The following is a 25985-nucleotide window of genomic DNA, read 5'->3' as shown; positions in this document are numbered from 1 at the left end:
GATTGGTGGTAGAACATGCACAGAGACACTTCTGTCCTCAGTAAAAATTTCTTAATTTAACAAAAATACCCATTTCTAGCAGGGAAATGGGCTGGGAGGGGGGTGATCCCTGCTGATGTGGGGGATCATCGGAGCTGTAGGCTCTGGCGATGGAGACTGGGGGTTACTGGGAGCACTGGGGCTGAGGGGTACTGGGAAGGCAGTGGAAGCATGGACTGGGGGTTACTGGGAAGGCATTGGGAGCTCTGGGGCCAAGGAGGGTACTGGGAACACAGGAAGCACTGGGCTGGGAGGGTACTAGGAGGGTACTCGGAGTACTGGGGCAGGGAGACAGCCGAGTCCCAGCACTTGGGGGGTACTGGGAGGGAACCGCAGCAGGGAGACAGCTGAGTCCCAGCACTGGGGGGGTACTGGGAGGGAACCGCAGCAGGGACACAGCCCAGTCCCAGCACTGGGGGGGCAGTGGGGCAGGGAGACAGCCCAGTCCCAGCACTGCGGGTTACTGGGAGGGCACTGGAAGTGTAGGGGGGCAGTTCCCAGGGCCCCCCAAAGCCGCCATCCCCCCTCCCTCTCCTCAGGAGCCTCATAGGCCTCTCTCGACGCCCCATTGGCTGAGCCCTGCTGCCCATCTCAGCTCACAGCCAACCACCACCTTCTCTGTGCTTGGGGGGGGGGGGGGGGGGGGGGCTTTCCCCTTAGCACCGCCTCCCAGGCCCAGCGCTGCCCATTGGCTGGCACCACCGCGGTTCAGCCCACCCAACCGCACGATAGGCCCCCTCCTGCTCCCACCTCCTGGCACCGCCCAACTCCCACCTCCCACCAATCAGGCACCTCTCTGGCTCTTGGGGGCGGGAAAGACACCCTCAGCGCCCTTGACTGCCATCCCCTGTCAATCAAGAGCTAGCCAGAAGCTAATTGGCCTCGGGGGGGAAGTGAGGCGGGGCTTGACTGGCTCAAGACCCCACCCACTCCTGTCTCTAGGCCTCAGGGTGGGGGGGGGACACTCATGCCCCCCTCTTTGGAGTGGGTCCAGGGATCTGGGCCCCCCCCTTCCCAGACCCCCAAGGTCACCCATGCGTTCCCCCCACTGGCCGCATCCAGCCTGACTCCTCAGGGACGAGTCACGTGCCTTTAATCAGCTTTTTTCAGCCCAAAAATAGCCACTGGAGCTGCGGGGCAAAGGCAGCCGGAAAAGGCCGAAAACAGAGCGATCCCATGGGAAAACACAGTGGAAGTGGGCCATTCCGCAGGAAAAGGTCAGAAATGGGGCAAGCGTGAAGGGAAGCAGCTGGAAAAATGGGGCAAAACTGCTGGGAAAATGGTGGAAATGGGTCGTTCCGTGGAAAAATGCTGGAAAGGGGTCAAGTGTCGGGAGAAGAACGCTGAAAATTAGGTAATCCTTGGAGAAAATGCTGGAAATGGGTCAAATCTGCAGGAAAAATGCTAGAAACGGGACATCCCACAGAAAAATGGTGGGAATTGGTAATTTCCTAGAGTAAATGCTGGAAGTAGGTTAAAACCAACCAGTAGAACAACTCTGGAAATGGGTTGTTCTGTGAAAAAATGCTGGAAATGGCTCAGTCGTGAGGGGAAATGCTGGAAATTGGTTGTTTCTTTGAAGAAAACACTGGAAATGGGTCAAATCTGCAGGAAAAATGCTGGAAAATGGTCATTCCCCAGGAAAATGCAGGAAATGGGTCGATCCTGGGGGAGGAAGCAGCTGAATACGGATTGATTCCAGAGGAAAATGCTGGAAATTGGTCATTTCTTGGAGAAAATCCTGGAAAATGGGTCAGATACATGGGAAAAATACTGTAAATGAGTTGTTCAGCAGGAAAATGCTGAAAACAGGTCGGACCTGTGGGGAAAATGCTAAAAACAGGTTGTTCTGCAGGAAAAAAAAATGCTGGAGATGGGTCAAATCAGCAGGAAAACTGGGAAAATGGGTTGGATCTGCAGGAAATATGCTGGAAGTGGGTCAGATGTGCTGGAAAATAGCTGGAAATGGGTTGGATGCACCAGAAAACTGCTGGAAATGGGTTGGATGTGCCGGAAGTGGGTTGGATGTGCCGGAAATAGATCGATCCTGGGGGGCACCCGGTGTCACTTCTCCCACGTGCAGCCCTCAGTGCTGTGGCTCTGCGGCCTTTCCCCTTCCTGGGGACAAAAAGGGGCCACGCTGGGGTGAAACGAGGACAAAATGGGGCAAAAATGGGGCAGAGGTTCTGGTGGTTTCTTGCCAGACCCCCAAGCACCCTGGGGTCCAGGCGGCCTGCCCTGTGCCACCCCTGGCCCCCACCTCCTTTTGGTGGCAACCAGAAGACCCAGATGTTTGAGTGCCCACCCAGCACCCCACAGGGACCCGGGTGCCCACTCAGCACCCTACAGGGACCCGGGCGATGGGGTGCCCTTACCATGACATAGGTGACATGTATCTCCGTGGTGGGCATCTCCTGGGGGTGTGCTCTTCGCCCCAGCGCCCTAAACCAGCGCTGGTACTGCTCCGTCACCTGTGGACAGGACCCACAGTTGTGTCCTGAGTGTCCCTGTCCCCTCTGATGGATCCCACACCTGGGTCCCCCCCCCCATGTTACCTGCCGGTTGAGGACGCAGTGCACAAGGAAGATGAAGGCTCCCTGCAGGCTGTTGACGATGGTGAAGATGAAGGCCACTGCTATATTGTCCCCCCGTGCCTGCAGGAAGCCCAGACCCCACGTGCAGCCCAGGATACAGATGTGCGCCAGTGCCTTGAACGTCATCAGCCTGACGGAACACTCATTTTGCTCTTTTTTCCACCCAAAACCCATCCCAGATGCTCTTCATCCTCCCCCCAAAACCCGACACGCTTCCCACCAACGCAAAAACCCACCGGGTGTTTTTTAGAGCCGTGACATCAGCATTGAGGGAGGAGAGTTTGTCCCGCAGCGTCCAGAGGGTGGTGAGAAAAAATAGCAAATTAACCTGTGCAGAAAGCAGAAAACCATCATTTTGCAAGACAAGGTCCACGGGGTGTAAATTTGGGGTGGAAAAGGGTCAACGGTGCAAAACCGTGCACCGTGGCATGACCTTCACCGAGCACACCCAGCCCGTGGGATGTTTGCTTAATACGGTCCTTAAACAAACACATGCATTTGTTCTTTTTATGCAAATCTTCAAAATTCCTCAATTTGGGGTCTATGGGGGAAGAGCCATGGCCACGATCGTAGATTTGGGGTGGAAAAGGGGCCAATGGTGCAAAAAAAACCATCATTAACACACTGTGGTGCAAACTCTGCCAAGTGCACCCAGCCCATAGGAGGTTTGCTTAATACTGTTCTTAAAGGTAAGTCTAAATTTGCTCTTTTTTCTCCCAATTTTTCCCCCTCCACCTCCTTTCAGCAGCAAGACACCCACCAGGATGATGACACAGACAGGGCCAAGGAAACTCCAGATGAAGCCTCCCTCCGTGCTCAGCCAGCAGCTAAAAAAAGGGAGAAAAAGGGAAGAATAGCCCAAAAACCTGATTTTAGTGGCATGAAAATACCCACGAGCTGGATGCCGTGGCATCTTTTTTTTGGGTGATTTAGGCAAAACGTCCGATGTTCTCCATCTATGATCCCACCCCACTTGGTTGACCCGAGCCTTGGTGCTGGTGGGACTCACTAGTGCTCGGTGCCGTAGCCATCAGGATGGACGGCGGCAGAGACGGCCACCACAATGGCCGGCACACCGTAGCCCACGGGGTAGATGTATCTTTTCCTGAAGCGACTGGCACTGGTGTAGTTGAGGACACGCAGGTTCCTGACAGTGAGGAAGAGATGCAAACCCTCCAGGAACATCCAGGCGAAGCAGGCAAGGAAGAGGTAGTGGAGAAAGCCTGCCGTGATGGCGCACGCCAGCTGGATGGGGGAAATAGAGGCCATGCTGGACTCCCCAGTGTGACCACAGTGTGGTCCAGGGAGGTGGTGACATCTCCGGCACTTGGAGATGTTCCACACACCCCAACATGGCCTCAAGGAACCTCAAGGAGGTGGAGATGCTGGGGGCAGACCAGAGACATCCAAATGTCTCTTGCAAGCTGAGCTATCCTGTAGTTCAGTTGGCTCCACCCACCCAGAGGAAAAAGGGACCCAAGAGCCTAGAGGAACCCCAACTGGGTGGACCTGCTTTGAGTTGGGGTTGGTCTGGAGACCTCCAAACATCCTGTTCAACCTTGGTTATCCTGTAATTCAGGTGCTTTCACTCACCTGGAGAGAGATGAGACCCAACAACTCTGAGGAACCTCAACTAGTTGGACCTACTTTGAATGGAGATTGGTCTGGAGACCTCCAGACATCCTGTTCAACCTCATTTATCCCATAATTCAGGTGCTGACACCCACCTGGAGCAAGAAGGGGACCAAGAACCTTGAAGAACCTCAACTAATTGGACCTGCTTTGAGTTGGGGTTGGACCAAACCTTCCAAACTCAGTTATCCCGTAATTGGGGTGCTTTCACCCACCCAGCATGAGATGGGACTCCCGGCAGAAGGTCTGCTGGAGCTATTAGGGCAGAGGCTAAAGCCAAGAGCCATGACCCTGGCTTCTTTTCCCCACAAGCTCCCCAGAGACCTTGAGGAGGTCCTGGGGAGCTTGAGGAGGCTCCAAAGACCTCGTGGAGACCCAGAGGAGCAAAATAAGATGCTGAGGAGCCCCTGATGCCCCCAGATGCTCAAGGAGACCCTGAGGAGCATGTGGAGACCCTGAGGAGCATGTAGAGACCCCAAGGAGGCTCAAGGAGCCGCCGAAGGCCCCAAGATGCTCAAGGAGACCCCAAGGAGCATGTGGAGACCCCAAGGAGACCCCAAGGAGCCCATACCCCATTGGCAGTGTGGGGCATGGCCACGAGGAAGAGGAGGTTGGCAGCAAAGAGGCAGATGCTGAGCTGCAGGTGGAGGGTGACGCTGACACTCCAGAGTGAGTGGCACAGGAGGAAGGTGACGATGGCGAGGAAGAGGCAGACCAGCGACACCGACATCCCCACGTAGGTCACCACCGTCAGCGCGAAGCTGTCCTGTGGGCGACGTCACGCTCATGACATCGTGCAAGTCCCATCCGGCACGTGGCCGCACACAGCCGTTTGGGAAGGAAGAAAACACCTCAAAAATGGGTATTTTAAGGGTGCAAATGGGATCTTACCGTGATGGGGTGGATGGCTGTGAGGATGGCGAAGGCGGAGAAGTGGTTGCAGGCGCAGATGGAGTGGAGGGTGTCACCCCCGACACGGGTGCAGCCTGAGGGCGTCCAGTGGCCTTTGGTGCCCATCAGCTGCCAGGACATGCAGCGTGGCTCCTCATCCGCCCGGAGCGCCTGCTGAGCACGGCCTGCTCAAGACATGTTCTGCGGCCCCAGGGAGGGGCTGCACCACCCCTTCCCACCATCGGTTTGGATGTGGAACGGGATGGGGATGTGCTGACCCCGAAATTGCACCGGATCCAGATTTGCAAGGGAATGAAGATGCACCGACCCCAAATTTGCACAGGATCTGGATTTGCACCTCAATATGGATGCACCAAACCCAGATTTGTACAGGATCCAAATTTGCACCAGGATGGAGACGCACCAAACCCAAATTTGCATTGTGATAGGGATGCAGTGACCCCAAATTTGCATGGGATCTGGATTTGCACCAGGTTGGGGATGCACCGGCCCTGAATTTGCACAGGATATGGATTTTCATGAGGATGGAGATGCATGAAAACCAAATTTACACTAAGACAGGGATGCACCAACCCCAAATTTGCACGTGATCCAAATTTGCACCAACACAGAGATGCATCAGATCCAAATTTGCACTGGGATGGGAATGCACTGAATCCCAGTTTGCACTGGATCCAAATTTGCGCCATCATGGGGACGAGCTGAATCTTGCAGCGGGACAGGGATGCACCAAATGCAAATTGGCATCAGGGTGGGGATGCGCCAAATCCAAATTTGCATCAGGGCGGGGATACATGGACCTGAATTTGCACAGGATCCAGATTTGCACGGGGATGGGGATGCACCAAATCCGAATTTGCATCAGGATGGGGATGCACCAAGTCTGGATTTACACTGCATCCAGATTTGTACCAAGACAGGGATGCACCAAATCCGAATTTGCATCAGGATGGGGATGCACCAAGTCTGGATTTACACTGCATCCAGATTTGTACCAAGACAGGGATGCACCAAATCCAAATTTGCACCGGAACAGGGATGTACCAACCCCAGATTTGCACAGGAGCCCAATTTGCACCAGAACAGGGACGCACTGACCCCAAATTTGCCCCAGGATGGGGATTCACCCCAAAATTCACCATCACGATGCCCTGTTGCCAGCCCCACCATAATTTGGACCAACGCACTTGATGCAACAAACCCTGTTGTCCTTCCTCGTGCAAATCCCCACCCTGCGCACCCCTCAGCAGACACCCCCCCCCCCCCCAAACCCCAGGGCAGCCCCCCAGCACCCACCGTGCGGTGCTGCAGGGTGATGTTGAAGGTGGCATCAAAGGTGACGCCAGGTTTCCCCACGGTGCCGCTGACTACGTGGGAGTTGAGCTTTCCCTGGTGCAGCTCCGTGACGCTGCTCAGCAGCTCCTTGTAGACGATGAAGGCCACCACGTGCTTGCCTGCCCAGAGAACTGGGTCAAAAAACCACCCCCAAAATACCAAATTTGGGGGGGGATATGTTTGAGCTTCTTGTTTCTTGCAGCAGCGTGGTGGCCGTACCTGCCTGGGTATGCCTCACCACCTCATGGCAGCTGATGGTCAGGTTCTCCTCAACCACTGTCAGCACTAGCGTGGTCTGGGGGCAGTTGTCATGCACCACCTCCACTGTGGCCTCTGATTTGGGGTGAAAAAAGGCTTTTTAGGGTCTTTTGCCTGCCTTGGGTGCCACTTGCGCTCTTGCAGAGCTCTGGGGAAGGGGTGCGGTGATGCCACCAAGCTGGTTCTTGGGGTGTTGCAATGCTTTTGGAGGGCCTTGGGGGGGGCACCCATGGGTGCTGGCGTACCCACGGTGGAGCTATTGAAGTTTTGGGTGCTGGAGCCAAGGCCTTTGAGGGCCATCTGCAGCACCACGGCTTCGGTGCTCTGCAGCAGCAGGTCCATGGCTAGGGCGGTGGAGTAGTGATGCGTGACTCTCTTTATATGCTCCTGCACGGCCTGGGGAGGGGACAAGGGAGGGCACACGCGTGTGTCAGGGGTGTGCAGGGATGCAGACGGGGAGGGAGATGCAGGATGCACACGGGGATAGACACATGTAGGGGACAGACACGGGACATGCACACATGTAGGGGATGCACATGTGTAGGGGAGGGACACGTGTGCAGGGAGTGCACACAGAGATACACATGAGTAGGGGTGCACATGTGATGGACACACGTAGGGGATGCGCGCAGGGCATGGACACATGTAGAGGGTGGACACAGAAACGCACACATGTAGAGGATGCATGTGCAGGACAGACATAGGCCATGCACATACGTAGGAGATAGACACCGGGATGGACACGTGTAGGGGATACACGTGGAGGGGATTCACAGGAGGATGCACATGTGTAGGGGCTGGACGTGGGGTTGCACAGACACGTAGGGGATGGACACGGGATGCACGTGTGTAGGGGTTGACACGGTGGTGCACGCGTGTAGGTACATGGGAGTGCACACACGTATAGGGGCTGGACACGGGATGCACACGCGTAGGGGATGCACACGCGTGCAGCGGATGGACGCACACGGGGACACACAGACACCCCCAGCCCCGGGCACACGCGTGTGCCCACCCCTGCGTCACCTGCAGGTTCTCCTTCGTGGCGTGGGTGCAGGCAGTGTTCAGGTGCTCCTGGGTGACCCGCAGATGGGCGCAGTGGGTGGCCTCCGGCAGGGTCTGGGGTTCAGGGGTGTCAGCATCAACCCACACCCCACAGCTGTCTGTCTGTCTGTCCCTCCCTGCCTCCAGCCCACCATCCCTCCCTCTGTCTGTCCATCCATCCCTCCAAACATCCATATCCCTCCCTCCATTCCTCCACCCCTCCCTCCATCTGTCCATTTATCTGTCTGTCCCTCCCTCGCTCCAACCATCTTTGTCGCTCCCTCCCCTTGACCATCCATCTGTCCATCCCTCCATCTGTCCATCCATCTGTCCCTCCGTCCCTCCCTCTGTCCATCTGTCTTCCTCCAGCTGCCCGTCCCTCCCTCCGTCCCTCTGTCCATCTGTCTTCCTCCAGCTGCCCATCCCTCCATCCCTCCCTCCGTCCCTCTTTCCATCTGTCTGTTCCTCCATCTGCCCATCCCTCCATCCATCCCTTCCTCCATCCATCCTTTCCTCCATCCGTCTGTCCATCTATCCTCCCCTCCCTTTCCTCCCACCTGCCCTTGCCCCCCCCCCGCCCCAAACCCCACCTTGTTGTCCCCACACGCCTTCCTGGCTTCCTCCAGACTGGGGATGGTACAGGTGGGCTCCGGTTTGGGACCAAACTCTGCAGATTTGGGTCAGTTTGTGGCCTTTCAGGGAGGGGGGTGCCCCATCCTGCCCTGCCTGTGTGGCTCGGGGGGGGCTCAGCACCCCCAGAATGGGGGGAAAAAAGGGGGTAAAGGGTTAAAAAGGGGGATAAAGGATTAAAAGGGAGGGTAAAGGGTTAAAAAGGGGAGATAAAACGGGGGGGGGGGAAGTGGTAGAAATGGGGTGTTTGCCCCCTTACCCTGGCAGGAGATGATGGAAGAGTTTTGGGGGGGGGGGGCCATGCCGGGGGGGCACCCACAAACCCAGGGTTCCCTCTGATCCCCCACCTTGTGATGACCCAGGCAGCAGCTGTTGATGGAGCAGAAGTGGGGACCACAGGACACTGTGGGGAACATGGAGGGGGGGGGGGAGCCCCAAGGGTAGGGACAGGACCCAGGTCTGAGTCTGCCCCCCCCCCGATCTCCCACTGTGACCCCCAGATTCCCCCCACCCTTCACCCCCCCCCCCCAAACCCCTTACAGCCCCCCCAAATCCCCCCACTCACCTGTCTGGTCACCCTCGGTGGCGGGGAGGTGGCTCAGGAGGTGACACAGCACTGGGGACACACAAGGGGACATCAGGACCCCCCCCCCCCTTGAGGAGTGACCCCCCCAGGATCAACTCCCCCATAGGGCTCAAACCCCACTTTTAGGGGTCAAACCCCATATCAGTGCTCAAAATCCCCTTTTGGGGGTCAAACCTTAATTTTGGGGGCTCAATCCCCCCTTTTGGGGCTCATTCTTCCCCCATCAGGGCTCAGTGCTCCCTTTTGGGGGTTAAACATCCCCTTTTTGGGCTTCACACCCCCATCAGGGTTCAAAATCTTTTTTGGGTGGGTCAAATCTCCCCTTTTTGGGTCAAAACCCCCCTTTTAGGATTCATCCTACCCATATGAGAGCTCTGAACCCCCTTTTTGGGGCTCACCCTCCTCCCCTCAAAGCTCAAATCTTTCTTTCGGGGGTTCACCCCCCCGCCATGAGGTGCCAAAACCGCTTTTTGGGGCTCCACCCTCCCCCATCAGGGCTCAAACCCTTCTTTTGGGGGCTCAAGACCCCATTTTGGGGGCTCAACCTCCACCCCCCCTAGGCTCAAACCTATCATTTAGGGACTCAACCCCCCATTTCAGGGCTTGACACCCCCCTCCTAGCTCCAGAAGCCCCATTTTGGGGCAATTTCAGGCCATTTGGGGCTGCTTTGCACTGCAGCTCTTACAGCCCTGACCTACTTCCGTCCCTGCCTCAGTTTCCCTTTTCCCATTTCCCTCCTTTTCACCGCCCCCCCCCCCCCAGGGGGGCTGGTGCACAACTCACCCCAGAGGCAGGTGGCAAGGAGGGGGCACCCCATGACAGGAGACAGGACAGGGGACGCGGTAGCCCCGCGGCGCTGGTGGCAGAGGGGAAGTAGCACCGGACAGCCCCGAAACCACCAAACAGCCCCACAAACCGCTTCCCCCCCCCTCCCCATTCCTCCCTTCCCCCCCCTCCTCAGTGTGGGCTGAGGCCTGAGGCCGCTCATGGCACGTAACAGCGGTGATGGGGCTCCCCCACCCGGATACCTGGGTCTCTTCTTGGAGGGACTGACCCCATGGCCTCGTCCACGTCCCCACCTCGGATGCCTGGGTTCCTTTTTGGAGATGTTGACCCCATGACCTTGTCCCAACCCAGACGCCTGGGTCCCTTCCTAGCGAAGGTGACCCTACGACCTCATCCATGTCCTCTGCCCGGATGCCTGGGTCCCTTCTTGGAGATGTTGACCCCATGGCCTCATCCCCACCTGGACAACTGGGTCCTTTCCTAGTGAAGGTGACCCTATAATCTTGTCCATGTCCCTCCTCTGGACACCTGGGTCCCCTCCTGGAGGCATCAACCCCATGGTTTCATCCCTGCCCAGACACCTGGGTCCCGTCCTGGAGACATCAATCCTGTGGTCTCATCCCTGCCTGGACATCTGGGTCCCTTCCCAGAGACATCAACCACGTGGTCTCATTCCTGCCCGGATGCCTGGGTCCCTTCCCGGAGACATCAACCACGTGGTCTCATTCCTGCCTGGATGCCTGGGTCCCTTCCCGGAGACATCAACCACGTGGTCTCATTCCTGCCCGGATGCCTGGGTCCCTTCCCGGAGACATCAACCACGTGGTCTCATTCCTGCCCGGATGCCTGGGTCCCTTCCCAGAGAAACCGACTGCACAACCTTGACCTCATTGCCCGCCCGGACGCCTGGGTCCCTTCCCGGAAAAAACCAACCCCGTGACCTCATCCCCCACCTAGATGCCTGGGTCCCTTCCTGCACAATCTGACCCTGCAGCTCGTCCTCATCCTCATTTATTGTCCCTCCTGGGCGGGAAGAGGCATAAATTAATGGGGGCTGGGAAGGGTGGAGAGGGATGTGGTGGCCTCTGGGGTGGGGGGACACAGGTGGTGGGACACAAGGTGGTGGATGGGATGGGATGGGGGTCCACGGTCAGCAATACTCCGAGTAATCTTCCTCCACGTAGTTTGCGGGGAACCATCCAACCTGGGAGAAGGAGGACACGTTGGGAAAAGGTGCGAGGAGCTCGGGGCGAAGGGGACCTTGGGGTGGGGAAGGTGCCATACCCGCCCGTAAATCTCTCCTTTCCACCAGCCTGGGTGGCCCTTCTTGCTGAGGACACGGATGATGTCGCCCTCCCGCAGTGTCAGCTCCGTTCGGTCCCGGGCGCAGAAGTCATAGCGGGCTTTGGCAGAACCAAAGCTGCGCACAGCTCCTGGGGAGGGGGAGGACGTGGACACGTACGAGTCCCCCAGGTCATCCCCCAGGGCTGCCCAAGTCCCCTCCATCTGGTCCATGTGGCTATTTGTGCCCCCTTGAGTGTTCCACGGTCCTTCCCTCAACCCACCCCTTGGCCATCTCCATTGACATGTCCCCAGAACCCAGCTGTCCCTCTTGGCCATTCATCCCTCCTTGACTCATCCCATCGCTGATCCCTCTACCCATCTCTTGGCCATCGCCCATGACTTGACCCCATGACTCAACCACGCCCCCTCATCCCTGTCCCTTCAACTTATCCCCCTTGGCCATTTGTCCCCCTCAACCCATCCCATGGCTGCTCCTCTCCCTTGACCTCAACCATTCCCTTGACTCATCCCTCGGCCATTGCCCTTGTCCCATCCCTGTGACTCAACAGTCCCCCTCAGCTTGTCCTCTTCACCACGACCAAAAGAGGACCCCACCACGTCCATCCTGCCACCACTGCATCCACCCCACCACTCCCACTCTGATGGGGGACCCCACCACCTCCATGCCACCCCATCCCTCAGGTCCTACCAGGTGGCCGGGGACCAGCCCGGCTCTCGGGCTCCTTGAAGGGCACCACAAGTGCCGTGTCAAGGGTTTTGAAGCAATCCTTGAGCGAGCTGTGCTGGTAGAACTCCACCAGCTCCTGTGGACATGGTCAAGCCTTGGGGTCACCACCAGCCCCCAAATTCAATGTGATGGGGACCCAGAGATCTGGGGCAGGGGGGGTTGGCAGAGAAGGGGGCTCCAATGCTCACCACCAGCCCCTTGAACGCCTTCTTCTCCGTGACGCGGTAGAGCCCCTCTGCCGTCATCACCTTGATGTGCTTCACCTCCCCGCGGTACCTGGACAGGGGAACATGGGGGGCTGAGCCAGGGACTGTCTTGTGTCCCCCCCCGGGAAGTGTCCCTGGTCCCTACTTGATGCTGATGGCGAATTCGCCGGTGTCCTTCACCCGCTGTCGCACCAGGAAGGCGCCGTCGGAGCGGGGCATCAGGAGCTGCTCGGCTTCCCCCCGCTCCATGGGACCAGCGTACCTAGGGATTAAGGGATGGGGGTCCTGAGCCCCAAAACAAGCATCCCCTGCCCCTCCCCGGGGAAATTCGAGGGGATGTAGGGAGGGAGGGGGAGCTGGGGGCTATGGGGCAACCCAGATGAAGGATTTGGGGGGGGGGACACAAGGAGGGTTGGGGGCCCCTGTGGAATGATTTGGGGGGGGGGCCTGGGAGCTATGGGGTGATCACAGGAAGGATGGGGGGCTCAGAGGAAGATTTTGGGGGTCCTAATGCCTATGGGGTAACCCTGAGGAAGGATTTGCGGGGGGGAGCAGGAAGGATGGAAAGCTCAGGGGAGGATTTGGGGGTGACCCCAGGAGGGATGGGGGACCCTGAGAAAGGATTTGTGGGACTCTGAGGGAGGATTTGAGGGGCCCCAGGAAGGATAGAGGATTCGGGGAGGATTTGGGGGGGGGGGGGCACGGAGGAGAATTTGGAGTGACCCCAAGAGGGATGGAGGACCACAGCAGGGATTTTGGGGGCCCTAGGAGCAATGGGGTAACTGCAGGAAGGATGAAGGACTCCAGGAAGGGATCTTGGAGGTCCTGGAGGATATAGAGTGACCCCAAGAAGGATGGGGTGACCCTGGGGGGAGATTTTGGGTGACCCCAGGAAGAATAAGGCCCCCAGGTGATGATTCATGGGGTCCTGGGGGCTACAGGGTGACCCTGGGGGAGGATTGGGGAGGTCCCCAGGGGTTATGGGAGCCCAGAGGAGGATTTGGGGTGCCCCAGGGGCAATGGAGAACCCCAACACCGACCAGGGGTAGACGGAGAGATCTGGCAGTGGCACCTGGGGGAGAGAAACAGAGTTGGGGATCAAGGGGGGACAGAAGGCGACTCCCCTGAGACCCCTGTGTATCCCACAGACACACCCCCAAATCCCAGGACACCCCAGATATCTTGGGGACATCAGGGTGGGTGCAGGGGCTCCTGGGGATGTTTTGGGGTCCCCATACTCACGCAGATGAAGGGTCTCACAGCGGTGCAAGGGAACCAGCCCAGGTCACCGTTGGCCACGTTCCTGCCCTAGGGATGAAGGACCGGGGGGCCATGGGGGTCCAGCGAAGGACCACAGGAGGCCCAGCCTGGCCATGGGGGTCCAGCCCATCTCCATTGTGGGGGTTCAGCATGGCCACAGAGGTCCAGCCCCATCATGGGGGTCCAACCTTGTTGTGGGGATCTGGCCCAACCCCATCGTGGGGGTCCAACCCAACCATGGCTTCCCAACTCATCAAGGTCTAGCCCATCACAGCCATTGTGGTCTGAGCTCACTATGGGGGTCCATCCCAGCTCATCATGAGGGCCTATTCCAGCATGACCAGAGTGGTCTGCCCCCATAGCAGAGGTCCATCCCAGTATGGCCATAGTGGTTTGCCTCCGTAGTAGCGGTCCTTCCCAGCATGGCCATGAGGGTCTGCCCTCATAGTGGAGGTTCATCCCAGCATGGCCATAGTGGTTTGCCTCCATAGTAGAGGTCCTTCCCAGTATGGCTATGGGGGTCTGCCCCGTAGCAGACATCCTTCCCAACATGACCACGAGGGTCCCACCCCCACCTGCCACCAGAGCTGCTCAGCCTCGGCCACGGTGACCTCCACAACGTCCCCAGGGCTGAGACGTAGGGCAGGACCCACAGCCCCTGGCGGTGGGGGGACGCCGCTGTAGTGCTGGCTCGCCTCCATCTTGGGCAACCCTGGAAGGAGGACACATGATGGGGGGTGGGGGTGGTGGTGAACCCCGTCATCCAGGGCATGGACACCCCTTCTGCCCCCTGAACATGTGGACCCAGGTGTCCGGGCCCCCCACGTTGTCCTCACCCAGGTCTCCCCGCTTCTTCTCAGTGCCCGGCCGCTGCGACTTGTTCTGGGGAGCAACGAGACCCCAGTTAGTCCTGGGGGGTGGTACATGACACCCCCCCAGGGCTTCTCCACTCCCAAATTCAGGGCATTTCAGCCCATTTTGACCCATTTTGACGTATTTTACTGTTACCTTCCTTGTACCAGAGCCTGGATCTGTAGGGTGGAAGAGGAAACACTCGTTAGTTGGGAGTATTTAACCCCTGCCCTGATTAACATTTAGTGCTAATTAGGCTCCTGTGGGGGTGTGTGGCCCTTGTTAGGGTATCCCATAATGCTCTGCTCCGCCTGGGCCACCCCTTAATGCATTGCTCCACCTGGGCCACCCCTATCCCACAACACCCTGCTCCATGTTGGCCATCTTGTATCCCACAATGCCCCACTCCCCATCCCACAGTGCCCCACTCCCTAAAGCCACGATGCTCCTCTCCCCATCCCACGATGCTCCCCCTTCCCACTATCCCGCAATCCCCATCCCCTCGATATCCCATGATGCCTCTCACCGGCGCCGCCCCTGCCGCAGGTTCCCAGCCGCCCCAGACACTCCTTGTGCGCGGGGGCCCGGCACCGGCTGCAGCGGTAGCCTTGGTAGAACGTGCCCCTGGGGGAACACCAGGACATGGGGGGACACAGGGTCACGGTCAGCATGAAGGGACACCCATTGGCCCACCTGCACCCACCTACCTTGGCCCACCCAGGACTGACCCAATCCTAGACCCACCTGGGCTTTGGGCCAACCCAGTTCTTGACCCACCAGGTCCTTGGCCCATGTTGGTCTTGGCCCCACCAGGATCAACCCACCTTGGTTTCATCCCACCCTGGTCTTGACCCACCTTGGCCTCCACCCAACTCTTGACCCACTTTGGCCTCCACCCAACTCTTGACCCACCTTGGCCTTGGGCCACTCAGGGCTTGACCCACCAGGTCCTTGACCCACCCAAGACTTGACCCATGTTGGCTTTGGCTTACCCAGGACTCAACCTACCCAATCCTTTACCAACTCAGGCCTTGACCCACCCAAGGCTTGACCCACCTTAGCCTCAACTCACCCAGACCTTGACCCATCAAGACCTCGTACCACCTCCAATCACCTAGACGGGGCCTCCCCTTCTCCCAGAGACTCCCAACCCCATCTCCCAGGTCACCCTGTCCCCCATTGTCTCCCCCGGAGAGTGGGGGACATAATTTTGGGGTCCTACCTCAGCAACATCTGGCAGGCCCTGCAGGATGTGGTGTCCTCAAAGGAGAACATCTGGAAGTCATGCCCGTCAGCCAGGGCATGCTCAGGGAAGATGTTGGAGCTGGCAAGAGATGGAGGGACCTGGGTCTGGTGGGGGCAAATTGCTCCCCCCCCCCGGGGCCACTCAGCCCTCAGTGGGGCAGGTCCCCCCACCCCTGGGTGCAGGGGCACCTACAGGGCCATCTCAAACTGCTCCAGCCACTTTTTCTTCAGCTCACGGGTCTTGAAGAAGAGCTCGTAGCCCTGCAGCCCGGCCGTGTCGATGAGCAGGAAGGTGTGGGTCCACTGCGGGCATGGGTGGGACTCAGTGGCACCCAGATGCCTGGGGCCACTGGGGACCACATTCCTGGGGCCGCCAGGCTTCAGTGTGTCCACGAAGAACCTGGACAACTTGGGTGGACCAAGAGACTGGATGCCTGAGTCCACCAGACCTGGACAATTGTGTCCACCAAAGACCAGGATGCCGGGATCCACCAGGTTTGGATGCCTGGGTTCATTGGGAAGGGGACACCTGGGGCCACTGGGAACCGGACATGTGGGTCCACTGGGAAACGGACACGTGGGTCCACCAGGCTTCAATAGGTCCACCAAGGACCTGGACACTTGGGTCCACCAGACCTGGATGCTTGGGACCAGCAGTGACCTGGACACGTGGGTTCTTAGGGAACGCCTGGGTCCCAGGGTACCTTCTTGCCATCACGGGGGCCGAGGTCACCATCCCGCAGTTGGTGGCTTTGCAGGTCCACAATGTCTTTGGCCTCGTAAGAGTCCCCACGGCGCTTACAGATGATCAGGGCCTTGTCCAGGAGGAAGCCGTACCTGGGGACAGGGATGGGGGTGGCACTGGGTTCCTAAGGCCACCGTGAACCTTGGGGTGTTCCCACCACTGCCCTTGCTCTGTCCCCCCTGCTCTGTGACAAGGGTGTCCCCAAGGTGTTCCCATCCTTATGTCCCTATGGGTGTCCCCATGGGGGTGCCTGGTTTCCGATGTCCCCATGGTGTCCCTGTGGTGTCTCCATGTCCCCAAGGGTGTCCCCCCATCCCTCTGTTTTCCTCATGTCCACATGATGTTCCTGTGGTGGTCCCACATCTCCACGGGTCTCCCTGTTGTGTCCCCCTGGTGTCCTTGTGGTGTTCCCATGTCCCCATGGGTGTCCCTGCAGCATTCCCATGGGTGTCCCCATGTTCTTCTGATGTTCCCTTGTCCCCATGGGTGTCCCCATGGTGCCCCTTGCCCTGTCCCACCTGTCCACCTTGGAGCGCCGCTCGGTGCTGGAGACCTTCAGCTCTCCGTCGATTTTGGGGCGCCCGAACTGCGCCAGGGACTGCGGCTGTGCCAGACATCAGCAGGGATGTGGGGGACGTGGGGGGGGATTTGGGGGGACATGGGGGGGGTCCCAGGGATGCTGGAGGGGTTTGAGGGATCCCCACCATGTTGTGGAGGCAGAACTGGACACTTGGGAGGATTAGGGAGGGTCTGGGGGTGCAGGGGGAGCTGGGGCAGTTTGGGGGGTGCCACAGGGTGGTTGGGGAGTCCCAGGGGAGGGTTGGGGGGGGTCGGGGGGGGAAATCGGGGGGGTCATCACCATGTTGTGGAGGCAGAGCTGGACACTCGTGAGCTGTTTCAGGGTCTCGTTGTCCCGTTTGACCTCGTTCACGCACTGCGCCAGGTCCTGGGGGGACACCAGTCAGGCACCCCCAAACCCACAGATACCCCTGGGGACACCCCAATACCCCCCAGCCTCCCTTTACCCTCAAATACCTCCCTAGGGCACCCACATTTCCCCCAGCACCCCCCAGACCTCCCTGGGTATCCCAAGACCCCCCCAGGACTCCCAGAACCCACAGGGAGCCCTTCAGGACCCCCCAGCCCCCCCCAACTCCCTCTTCACCCCCTCAGGACCCACCCCAAGACCCCCAGGCCCCCCTCAAGACCCCCCCAGACCCCCCAGGATCCCCTCAAGACCCCCCTGGACCCCTCTAAAACTCCCCAGGACCCCCTAAGATCCCCCAGGATCCCTCCAGACCCCCCCAGAATCCCCCCAAGAACTCCCTAGGACCCCTCTAAGACCCCCCAGGAGCCCCTCAGGACCCTCCAAGGCCCTCCAGGATCCCCCCAAGTCCCCTCCAAACGTCCCCAGGGCCCCTCTGGACCACTCCAATACCCCCTAGAATCCCACCCAGCCCCCAGGACCACCCCCCCCCCGGACCCACCCTCATGGCATCCAGGGCCACCCGCAACCTTTCCCTCTCGGCCGGTTCCGGGGTCAGCTTCACCAGCTCCTGGGGGGGTCAGGGCTTGTCCTCTTGGGGTCAAGCCCCCAAGAGACCCCAGGTATACCCCCTTGATGGGATCCAAGGCTCCCCCTCCCCAGGGGGGACCTAGATGTCCCCTGAGGGACCCAGACGTGCTCCAGGGCACCCAGGTGTCCCCCCACCTCCCCAAGGGACCCAGGCATGTCCCAGGGGACCCAGGTGTCCCCCCACCTCCCCAAGGGACCCAGGCATGTCCCAGGGGACCCAGGTGTCCCCCCACCTCCCCAAGGGACCCAGGCATGTCCCAGGGGACCCAGATGTTCCCCCACCTCCCCAGGGGACCCAGGCATGTCCCAGGGGACCCAGATGTTCCCCCACCTCCCCAAGGGACCCAGGCATGTCCCAGGGGACCCAGATGTCCCCCCACCTCCCCAAGGGACCCAGGCATCCCCCCACTTCCCCAAGGGACCCAGGCATGTCCCAGGGGACCTAGATGTCCCCTGAGGGACCCAGGCGTACCCCAGGGGACCCAGGTGTCCCCCCACCTCCCCAAGGGACCCAGGCGTACCCCAGGGGACCCAGGTGTCCCCCCACCTCCCCAAGGGACCCAGGCATGCGCCCGGTGAGCAGACCTGGAGCAGGAGGTGGTACTTGAGCACCCGCTGCATCGGCACCATCAGGAGGTCCCGTAGGGAGAAGCGCCCGTTGTTGGCTCGTTGGGAGCACTCCTGGGGGTCATGGGGGGTCAAAGAGGTCATGGGGGGTCACAGTGGGTCATGGGGGGTCATTGGGGTCACAGTGGGTCGTGGGGATTGGGAGGGTCTAGGGGACATGGGGGTCACAGGAGGGAGTCAGAGGGGACATAGGGTCATGAGGGATGGGGGGGTCCTGGGGAGGGCTGGGAGGGTTCCAGGGAGACTACGGGGGTCCCAGGGGGGTGTCAGGGGGTCCCATGGAGGAGACTTAGGCATCTGGGTCCACCTGCAACTTCATGCGGAGGTCGGTGTTGGTTGCGAGCTGGTCGAGGCGCCGGGCAGCTGCTTCTACCTGGCTGCAGTAGCGGCCGTAGAGCAGGAACCTGCAGGGATGGAAACTACCCAAATCCACCTGAACGCACCCAAAATACAGCCAGAATCTGCCCCAAACTGAGCCAAAATCAAAGGTGACACCAGACCCGGAATCAGACCCAGAATGGACCCACAATGGACCTGAAGTTGGACCCAAAATAGGCAGAGTTGGCCCCCAAATGAACCTGAAGTTGGAGCCAAAATGGACAGGATTGGAGCTGATATCAGACCCAAAATGGACAGCGTTGACCCAAAATGGATCTGAAATTGGACTTGAAGTGGACAGATTTGACACCCCCCCCCGAAATTGGAGCTGAAATGGAAGGAACTGCCCCCCAAATGGATTTGAAGTTAGACCAAAAATGGACAGAATTGGACCCCAAACCAGACCTGAAACTGGACCCAAAATAAACTCATATTGGACCAAAAATAGATCCAAAATCGGCCCCAAAATGGACCCTAAAATGGGTCTTCCCCCCCCCTTTACACCCATTGCCCCCTCAGCACCCTCCCAGGACCCTCATGTGCCCCCCAGGACCCCTCCAGGACCCCCCATCGCCCCCCCCCGGACCCTACTAGGACCCCTCCCCCCCCCCAGGTCTTTCATTGCCTCCCACCCCCTCAATGCCCCTCACCTCTCCTTGTAGGCGAGGAAGAGGGGGGGCAGCCCGCGGCCCCCCCCGGACACTGCCAGTGCCCCCCGCAGCTCCCCCAGGAAAAGCCGGTGCAGCTGCAGCAGCTCCTGTGGGGTGAGGGGAGGGTGTCATCCACTGAAAGAGTGGGACCCCCCCCTCCAGGACCCTCTTCAGATCCCCCAGACCCTTCCAGGACCCCCTACTGTGGTTACTGGGCATTACTGGGAGCACTGGGCAGGATTACTGGGAGAACTGGGAGGGCTTACCAGGCATTTCTGGGAGCAGTGGGAGGGGTTGGTTGCTGGGAGGAGTTACTGGGAGCACTGGGAGCTCTGGGGAGTTACTGGGAGGAGTGGGATGGGTTACTGGGCATTACTGGGAGCAGTGGAAAGGGTCACTGGGCATTACTGGGAGCACTACGAGAGGTTACTGGGAGCACTGGAGGGTTACTGGGAGGAGTGGGATGGGTTACTGGGCATTACTGGGAGCACTAGGAGGGGTTACTGGGAGCACTGGGGGTTACTTGGGTCACCTCGATGTTGATGAAGATGCTCTCGAGGTCTTGGGGCTGTAGGAAGTGCCGGAGCGGCCGCAGGAAGTGCTGTGGGCACTGGAGTTACTGGAAGCACTGGGAAGGGGTACTGAAGACACTGGAAGACCCTGTCCCAGTGCCCCATGTCCTTGTCCCTGTGTTCCTGTCCCCTGCATTGCCATCTCCATCCGTGTCCCACGTCCCCCAGTTCCCCACATCTCCCATGTCCCCATGTCCCCCCATGTCCCCCATATTCCCCCATGTCCCCTCCTGTCCCCAATGTCACCCATGTCTCCATATCCCCCATGTCCCCCTGTCCCGTTATTTCCCCAATGTCCCACATGTCCCTCTCTGTCCCCAATATCCCCTTATTTCCCCAATGTCCCCCCACATTCCCCATATTCCCCCACGTCCCCCCATGTCCCCATACTTCCCCAATGACCCCCATGTCCCTCCATGTCCCCCATATCTCCATATCCCCCATGTCCCCTTATTTCCCCAATGCCCCCCACGTTCCCCTACCTCCCCATATTCCCACCTGTCCCCATGTCCCCATAGTGCCCCAATGTCCCCCCACATCTCCCCACATTCCCCCTTGTCCCCCAATGTCCCCCATGTCCCCTTATTTCCCCAATATTCCCCCACATCCCCCCTATTCCCCCATGTCCCCCCATGTCCCCAATGTCCCCCCCATGTCCCCACTGTCCCGCCCCCCCCCCCCCATGTCCCCATCCCACCTGGCAGATGGACTCGAGGGTCTCGGTGTACCTCTCCTCCGTCTGTCTCAACTCCTGGAGGCAGCAGAGCCTCCGGTCCACCTCCACCTTCTGTGGAGACAGTGGGATCCAGGTGTGCGGGGGGGGACGGGACCCAGGAATCCAGGATGGGACCCAGGAATCCAGGACAGGACCCAGGAATCCGGGAGAGGACCCACCATAGCCTGGGGGGGCTCCACCCGCATCAGGTCCTCGTAGATGTCGTCTCCGTCGTCCCCTTCGGCTTCGACGCAGTCGTAGAGGTCATCGTCCTCCTCTGCCGTGTCGCTGCGTGGGGACAGCCCGGTACCCCCCTGCACCCCGAATCCCCCCAGATCCTCCCCAATACCCCCTGGTGTTTCTCTAATGCCCCCCAATACCCCTGCTACTCCTTTAATATCCCCTAATACCTCCTAATGCCCCCCAATAACCCTCTAACACACCCCCTAAACCCCTGGTACTCCCCTGATATCCTAATACCTCCTGGTACCCCTTAAATATCCCCAATCCCCCTCCACTACCCCTCTAGTACCCCCAGGTACCCCTCTAATACCCTTGATAGCCCTCTATTGCCCCCCAATACCCCCTGGTACCCCTCTAATACCCCAATACCCCCTGGTACCCCTCTAATACCCCCAAATGTCCCTTGAGACCCCTTATTAACCCCTTACACACCCAGGAACTCATTTAATCTCCCCCAATACCACTGGTACCCTTCTATACCCCTTAATAACCCCCTAATGTCCCCTCTGCCCCCAGTACCCCCCAAAACTCCCCTAGTGCCCCCCCAATGCCTCCTGGCACCCTAATACCCCCCAATACCTCCCCACCGCCCCTATAATGTCCCCGCACCCCAATACCCCCCAATACCTCCCTAGTGCCCCCCTAATGCCCCTTGGCACCCCAATACCCCCCAATACCTCCCTAGTGCCCCCCTAATGCCCCCGGCACCCCAATACCCCCCAATACCTCCCTAGTGCCCCCCCTAATGCCCCTTGGCACCCCAATACCCCCCAATACCTCCCTAGTGCCCCCCTAATGCCCCCGGCACCCCAATACCCCCCAATACCTCCCTAGTGCCCCCCTAATGCCCCCGGCACCCCAATACCCCCCAATACCTCCCTAGTGCCCCCCTAATGCCCCCTGGCACCCCCTAACCCCACCAGCACCTCCCAATACCCCCCTTAATACCCCCCCGTGACTCTTAATACCCCCCTAATACCCCCAATATCCCCCTAATGCCCCCTATCCCCCCAGTACCCCCCAATATCCCCCTAGTGCCCCCCCAATCCCCCCTCACACCCCCAAATCCCCCCAATCCCCCCCTTAAAACCCCCGTGAAACCCCTAACCTGCCCCCAGTACTCCCCGGTACGTCCCTAACACCCCCCAATCTGCCCAACTCACTCGATGAGGTCAGAGAGGCCGCTGTAGATGTCATCGTCCCCAATGCAGTCCTCGGTAGGGAAGGGCCTGGGGGGGGGGACACAGCCCGGATGCCTGGGTCCCTCAGGGACCCCACGCCTGGGTCCCTTTGGGGAGGGGGCCCGGACGCCTGGGTCCTCTGCACTCACGTGAAGCCTTTGCTCTGGGCGATGGGGGTCCAGGAGAGCGTTGAGAGGGTGTCAATCACCTGGGGACAGACAGGGGACATTTTGGTGGGGGGGGAGGCTGGAGCCGGACACCTGCGTCCCTCCGGGTCTGACCCAGACACCCGGGTCCCACCTTGCCGAAGTCTTGGACGTCGAAGAGGTCAAAAGCGCCGAAGAGCCGGTGCTTCGGGAGCCCAAACTTGTCGGCGCAGGCGGTCAGGAAGGTGCGGATGTTCCTCAGGCACAGGAACTGTGGTAGCACCGTATCACCATCACCAGCACCATCACCACTGCCCCCCATTGTCACCCCTATCGTCTCTACCACACCCATTGTCACCATCGCCATCATTGTCACCACCACTGTCATCCCCATCAGCACCATCAACCCCATCATCTTCCGCCATTTGTGACCACCGTTGTCACCACCATTGACACCATCGTCTCTGTCACCAACACTGTCATCATCTCTGTCACCCTCATCATCAACATCACCAACACTGTCACTGTCACTCCCATTGGCACCGTCGCCACCATCATCACCATGATCGTCACTGTCCTCCTCACTGGCACCAGCACCATCATCATCACCACCGTTGTGGTCATGGCCATCGTCACCCCCATGGTCACCGTCACCATCAACATCACACCCATCGACACCATCATGGTCACCCCCGTCATCACAAACATCATCGTCACCACCGTCACCATCACTGTCATTCTCACCATCATCATCATCATCCCCATTGTCAACAGCATTGTCCATTGGTACCATCACCATTATCCCCATTTTCACCATCCGTCATTGTCACTGTCAGCCCTGTTGTCAGTGTCATCATCATCCCCATTGGCACCAGCATCACCACCGTCATCATCATCACCCCCACTGTCACCACCACCACCATTGACCCCGTCATCATTGCCATCACCCCCGTGGCCATCAACCTCATTCACACCAGCGCTGTCATTGTCACTGTCACCATCATCCCCACTGGAACCAGCACCCCCATACCCTTTCCTGGGGCAATTACCCCCCCCCCCCCCAGTTACCCCACCCGGGGGCAGTTCCACTCCCCTGGTGAGTATTTGCCCCTGGTCGCACCTGTGACATCTGGGGACGGGGACAGATGTCGCGGGGGGGGCACGGCGCGGGGCAGGAGGGCGTTGAGGAGGTGGCAGAGCAGCACCCCGTCCCGCAGCGCCTGCGCCAGGTCCCACACCTGCCCCGCGGGGCTGCTCGCCCGGTGCCCTGCGGGAAGCACCCGTGCCGCCACCAGCCAGTGGGCACACTGCCGCCATGCCTCCATGGCGCCTGCTGACTGGGGGAGACAATGGCGGTGGGCTTCCGGTGGGATGGTGACGAGGGAGGAACCAATGGAGGTGGGTCCAGGTGGGACCACTTCCGAGGAGGAGTCGATGGAGATGAGGTTCTGGTTGGACCACTTCTGGGGAGGAGTCGATGGAGATGAGGTCCTGGTGGGACCACTTCCGAGGAGGAGTCGATGGAGATGAGGTTCTGGTTGGACCACTTCTGGGGAGGAGTCGATGGAGATGAGGTCCTGGTGGGACCACTTCAGGGGAGGAGTCGATGGAGATGAGGTCCTGGTGGGACCACTTCCGAGGAGGAGTCAATGGAGATGAGGTTCTGGTTGGACCACTTCTGAGGGGGAGTCGATGGAGATGAGGTCCTGGTGGGACCACTTCAGGGGAGGAGTCAATGGAGATGAGGTCCTGCAGTGCAACCACTTCTGGGGAGGAGTCGATGGAGATGAGGTCCTGGTGGGACCACTTCAGGGGAGGAGTTGATGGAGATGAGGTCCTGGTGGGACCACTTCTGGGGAGGAGTTGATGGAGATGGGGTCCTGGTGGGACCACTTCTGGGGAGGAGTCAATGGAGATGAGGTTCTGGTGGGACCACTTCTGGGAAGGAGCAGCAGAAGATGAGGTCCTGCAGTGCAACCACTTCTGAGGAGGAGTCAATGGAGATGAAGTTCTGGTGGGACCACTTCTGGGGAGGAGTCGATGGAGATGAGGTCCTGGTGGGACCACTTCTGGGGAGGAGCAGCAGAAGATGAGGTCTTGCAGTGCAACCACTTCTGGGGAGGAGCCAGTGGAGATGGGTCCTGGTGGGACCACTCCTGGGGAGGAGAGGCAGAAAACGAAGTCCTGCAGTGCAACCACTTCTCGGGAGTTTCCGATGGAGGTGAGGCCTTGGTGGGACCACGTCCAGTGAGGAGCTGACAGAGGTGAGGCCCTGGTGGGATGACTTCTGGTGAGCCGATGGAGATGAGTCTTCGACCGCTTCTGGGGAGGCTCCTACAGCAAGGGGGGGTCTTTCCCCGCCAAGAACCACCACGTCTGGGGAGGAACTGGTGGCGATGGGGCCCCACGGCGCAGCCGCCGGCGGTGAGAAGCGGCTGGCGTCGGTCTCCTTCCCACCGCTGCCGTCACGCCTGGAGAAGACCGGGTGCCGACGGGCTCCTTTCCCCCCCCGGCGTGCCCACGTCTGGGGAGGGTCCGGTGGCCTTGGGGACCCCCAGGTACAGGCGGCAGCGGCGGCGGGACCCGGCCGAGCCTGGGGGTTCTCGGGGGTGCCGGAAGCCGGCAGTGCCGCGCCTGCGCCCTGGGGTGTCGCGGGGGACAATGGGAACGTCGGTGCAGCACCCGGATGCCGTGGTCCTTCCCGCCCCGGCGCCTGTGGCTGGGGAGGAGCTGCTGCCCCTGGGGGGGCCCCTGTGGTCGTGGCCTGCGGTGGTGGTGGTGGTGGTGGTGGTGGTGGTGGGGAGAATGGGGGACCCATGGGGGGACCCAGGCGTCCGAGGCCTGCACCCACACCGAGGGTCTCGTGAGGGACCTAGGCATCGGGGCATGGTGACCCAATGGGTCCCATGAGGTGTCCGGGTCCTGCCAAGGGTCCCGGAGGGGCACCCAGGTGTCCGGGTCCTTCCAAGGGAACCCAAATGTCCAGGTCCTGCCAAGGGTCCCGGAGGGGCACCCAGGTGTCCGGGTCCTTCCAAGGGTCCCGGAGGGGCACCAAGGCATCCAGGTCCTGCCAAGGGTCCCGGAGGGGCACCCAGGTGTCCGGGTTCTTCCAAGGGTCCCGGAGGGGCACCCAGGTGTCCGGGTTCTTCCAAGGGTCCCGGAGGGGCACCCAGGTGTCCGGGTTCTTCCAAGGGTCCCGGAGGGGCACCCAGGTGTCCGGGTCCTTCCAAGGGTCCCGGAGGAGCACCAAGGCATCCAGGTCCTGCCAAGGGGACCCAAACGTCCGGGTCCTTCCAAGGGTCCCGGAGGGGCACCCAGGTGTCCGGGTCCTTCCAAGGGTCGCAGAGGGGCACCCAGGTGTCCGGGTCCTTCCAAGGGTCCCGGAGGGGCACCCAGGTGTCCGGGTTCTTCCAAGGGTCCCAGAGGGGCACCAAGGCATCCAGGTCCTGCCAAGGGGACCCAAACATCCAGGTCCTGCCGAGGGTCCTGGAGGGGCACCCAGGTGTCTGGGTTCTACCGAGGGTCCAGGAAAGGACCCAAGTGTCCAGGTCCTGCCCCCACCCCACAGCCCAGGAGGGTCATGGGTTTCCCCTGGTGTCCCCCCGTTCCCCGTCGCGTCCCCCCCTCTGGTGTCCCTCTGGTGTCGCAACTCCCCGTGGCCCCCCGCCAGCCGCCTTCCCCGAAATGAGGAAGGACCCAGGCGTCCGGGCAACCCCTCCCCCACCCCCATGTGGGTGGAC

At 60.0% G+C, this 25985-nt stretch overlaps 3 protein-coding genes across 6 annotated transcripts; all 3 read right to left on the bottom strand.

Annotated features, from left to right (window-relative positions):
• Window positions 1–1115: 1115 nt before the first annotated feature.
• On the bottom strand, window positions 1116–9915 carry LOC115348201 (putative adhesion G protein-coupled receptor E4P). 4 transcript variants are annotated; one of them, XM_041127494.1, is made up of 17 exons: window positions 9815–9915; window positions 9010–9060; window positions 8704–8847; window positions 8405–8481; window positions 7797–7889; window positions 7016–7166; window positions 6732–6845; window positions 6474–6631; window positions 5157–5330; window positions 4837–5031; window positions 3643–3878; window positions 3394–3460; window positions 2870–2961; window positions 2595–2763; window positions 2415–2510; window positions 2085–2157; window positions 1116–2013 (listed from the first exon to the last, which is right to left on the bottom strand). In XM_041127494.1, exons 1-16 carry the CDS (start codon window positions 9846–9848, stop codon window positions 2104–2106), a joined length of 1905 nt encoding a protein of 634 aa, XP_040983428.1. In that variant the 5' UTR covers window positions 9849–9915; the 3' UTR covers window positions 1116–2013; window positions 2085–2103. The 4 variants fall into 4 exon arrangements, with proteins under 4 accessions (XP_040983428.1, XP_040983427.1, XP_029886412.1 ...); XM_041127493.1 differs by having other exon boundaries at window positions 1116–2157; XM_030030552.1 differs by having other exon boundaries at window positions 1116–2157; window positions 5157–5327.
• Window positions 9916–10815: 900 nt separating this feature from the next.
• Window positions 10816–23658, bottom strand: LOC115348546 (proto-oncogene vav-like). Its single transcript, XM_030031417.2, is given in 28 exon segments — window positions 10816–11021; window positions 11102–11250; window positions 11811–11925; window positions 12038–12125; window positions 12201–12317; window positions 13096–13127; window positions 13298–13363; window positions 13891–14027; window positions 14152–14197; window positions 14324–14346; window positions 14694–14791; window positions 15390–15491; window positions 15606–15715; window positions 16117–16249; window positions 16676–16761; window positions 17017–17103; window positions 17645–17713; window positions 18319–18414; window positions 18668–18764; window positions 19389–19495; window positions 19921–19989; window positions 20658–20747; window positions 20855–20963; window positions 22082–22147; window positions 22249–22307; window positions 22400–22516; window positions 23366–23404; window positions 23406–23658. Coding segments are annotated over 28 exon segments (2526 nt in total). The 5' UTR covers window positions 23571–23658; the 3' UTR covers window positions 10816–10967.
• A 99-nt stretch (window positions 23659–23757) lies between these two features.
• On the bottom strand, window positions 23758–25281 carry LOC121233661 (nascent polypeptide-associated complex subunit alpha, muscle-specific form-like). The gene is made up of 2 exons (XM_041127444.1): window positions 24179–25281; window positions 23758–24092 (listed from the first exon to the last, which is right to left on the bottom strand). Exons 1-2 carry the CDS (start codon window positions 25061–25063, stop codon window positions 24054–24056), a joined length of 924 nt encoding a protein of 307 aa, XP_040983378.1. The 5' UTR covers window positions 25064–25281; the 3' UTR covers window positions 23758–24053.
• Window positions 25282–25985: the final 704 nt, after the last annotated feature.

This window comes from Aquila chrysaetos, chromosome 11, assembly GCF_900496995.4.
Source record: "Aquila chrysaetos chrysaetos chromosome 11, bAquChr1.4, whole genome shotgun sequence".
NCBI lineage: Eukaryota > Metazoa > Chordata > Aves > Accipitriformes > Accipitridae > Aquila > Aquila chrysaetos.
This window is presented reverse-complemented; position numbering and strand designations above follow the sequence as displayed.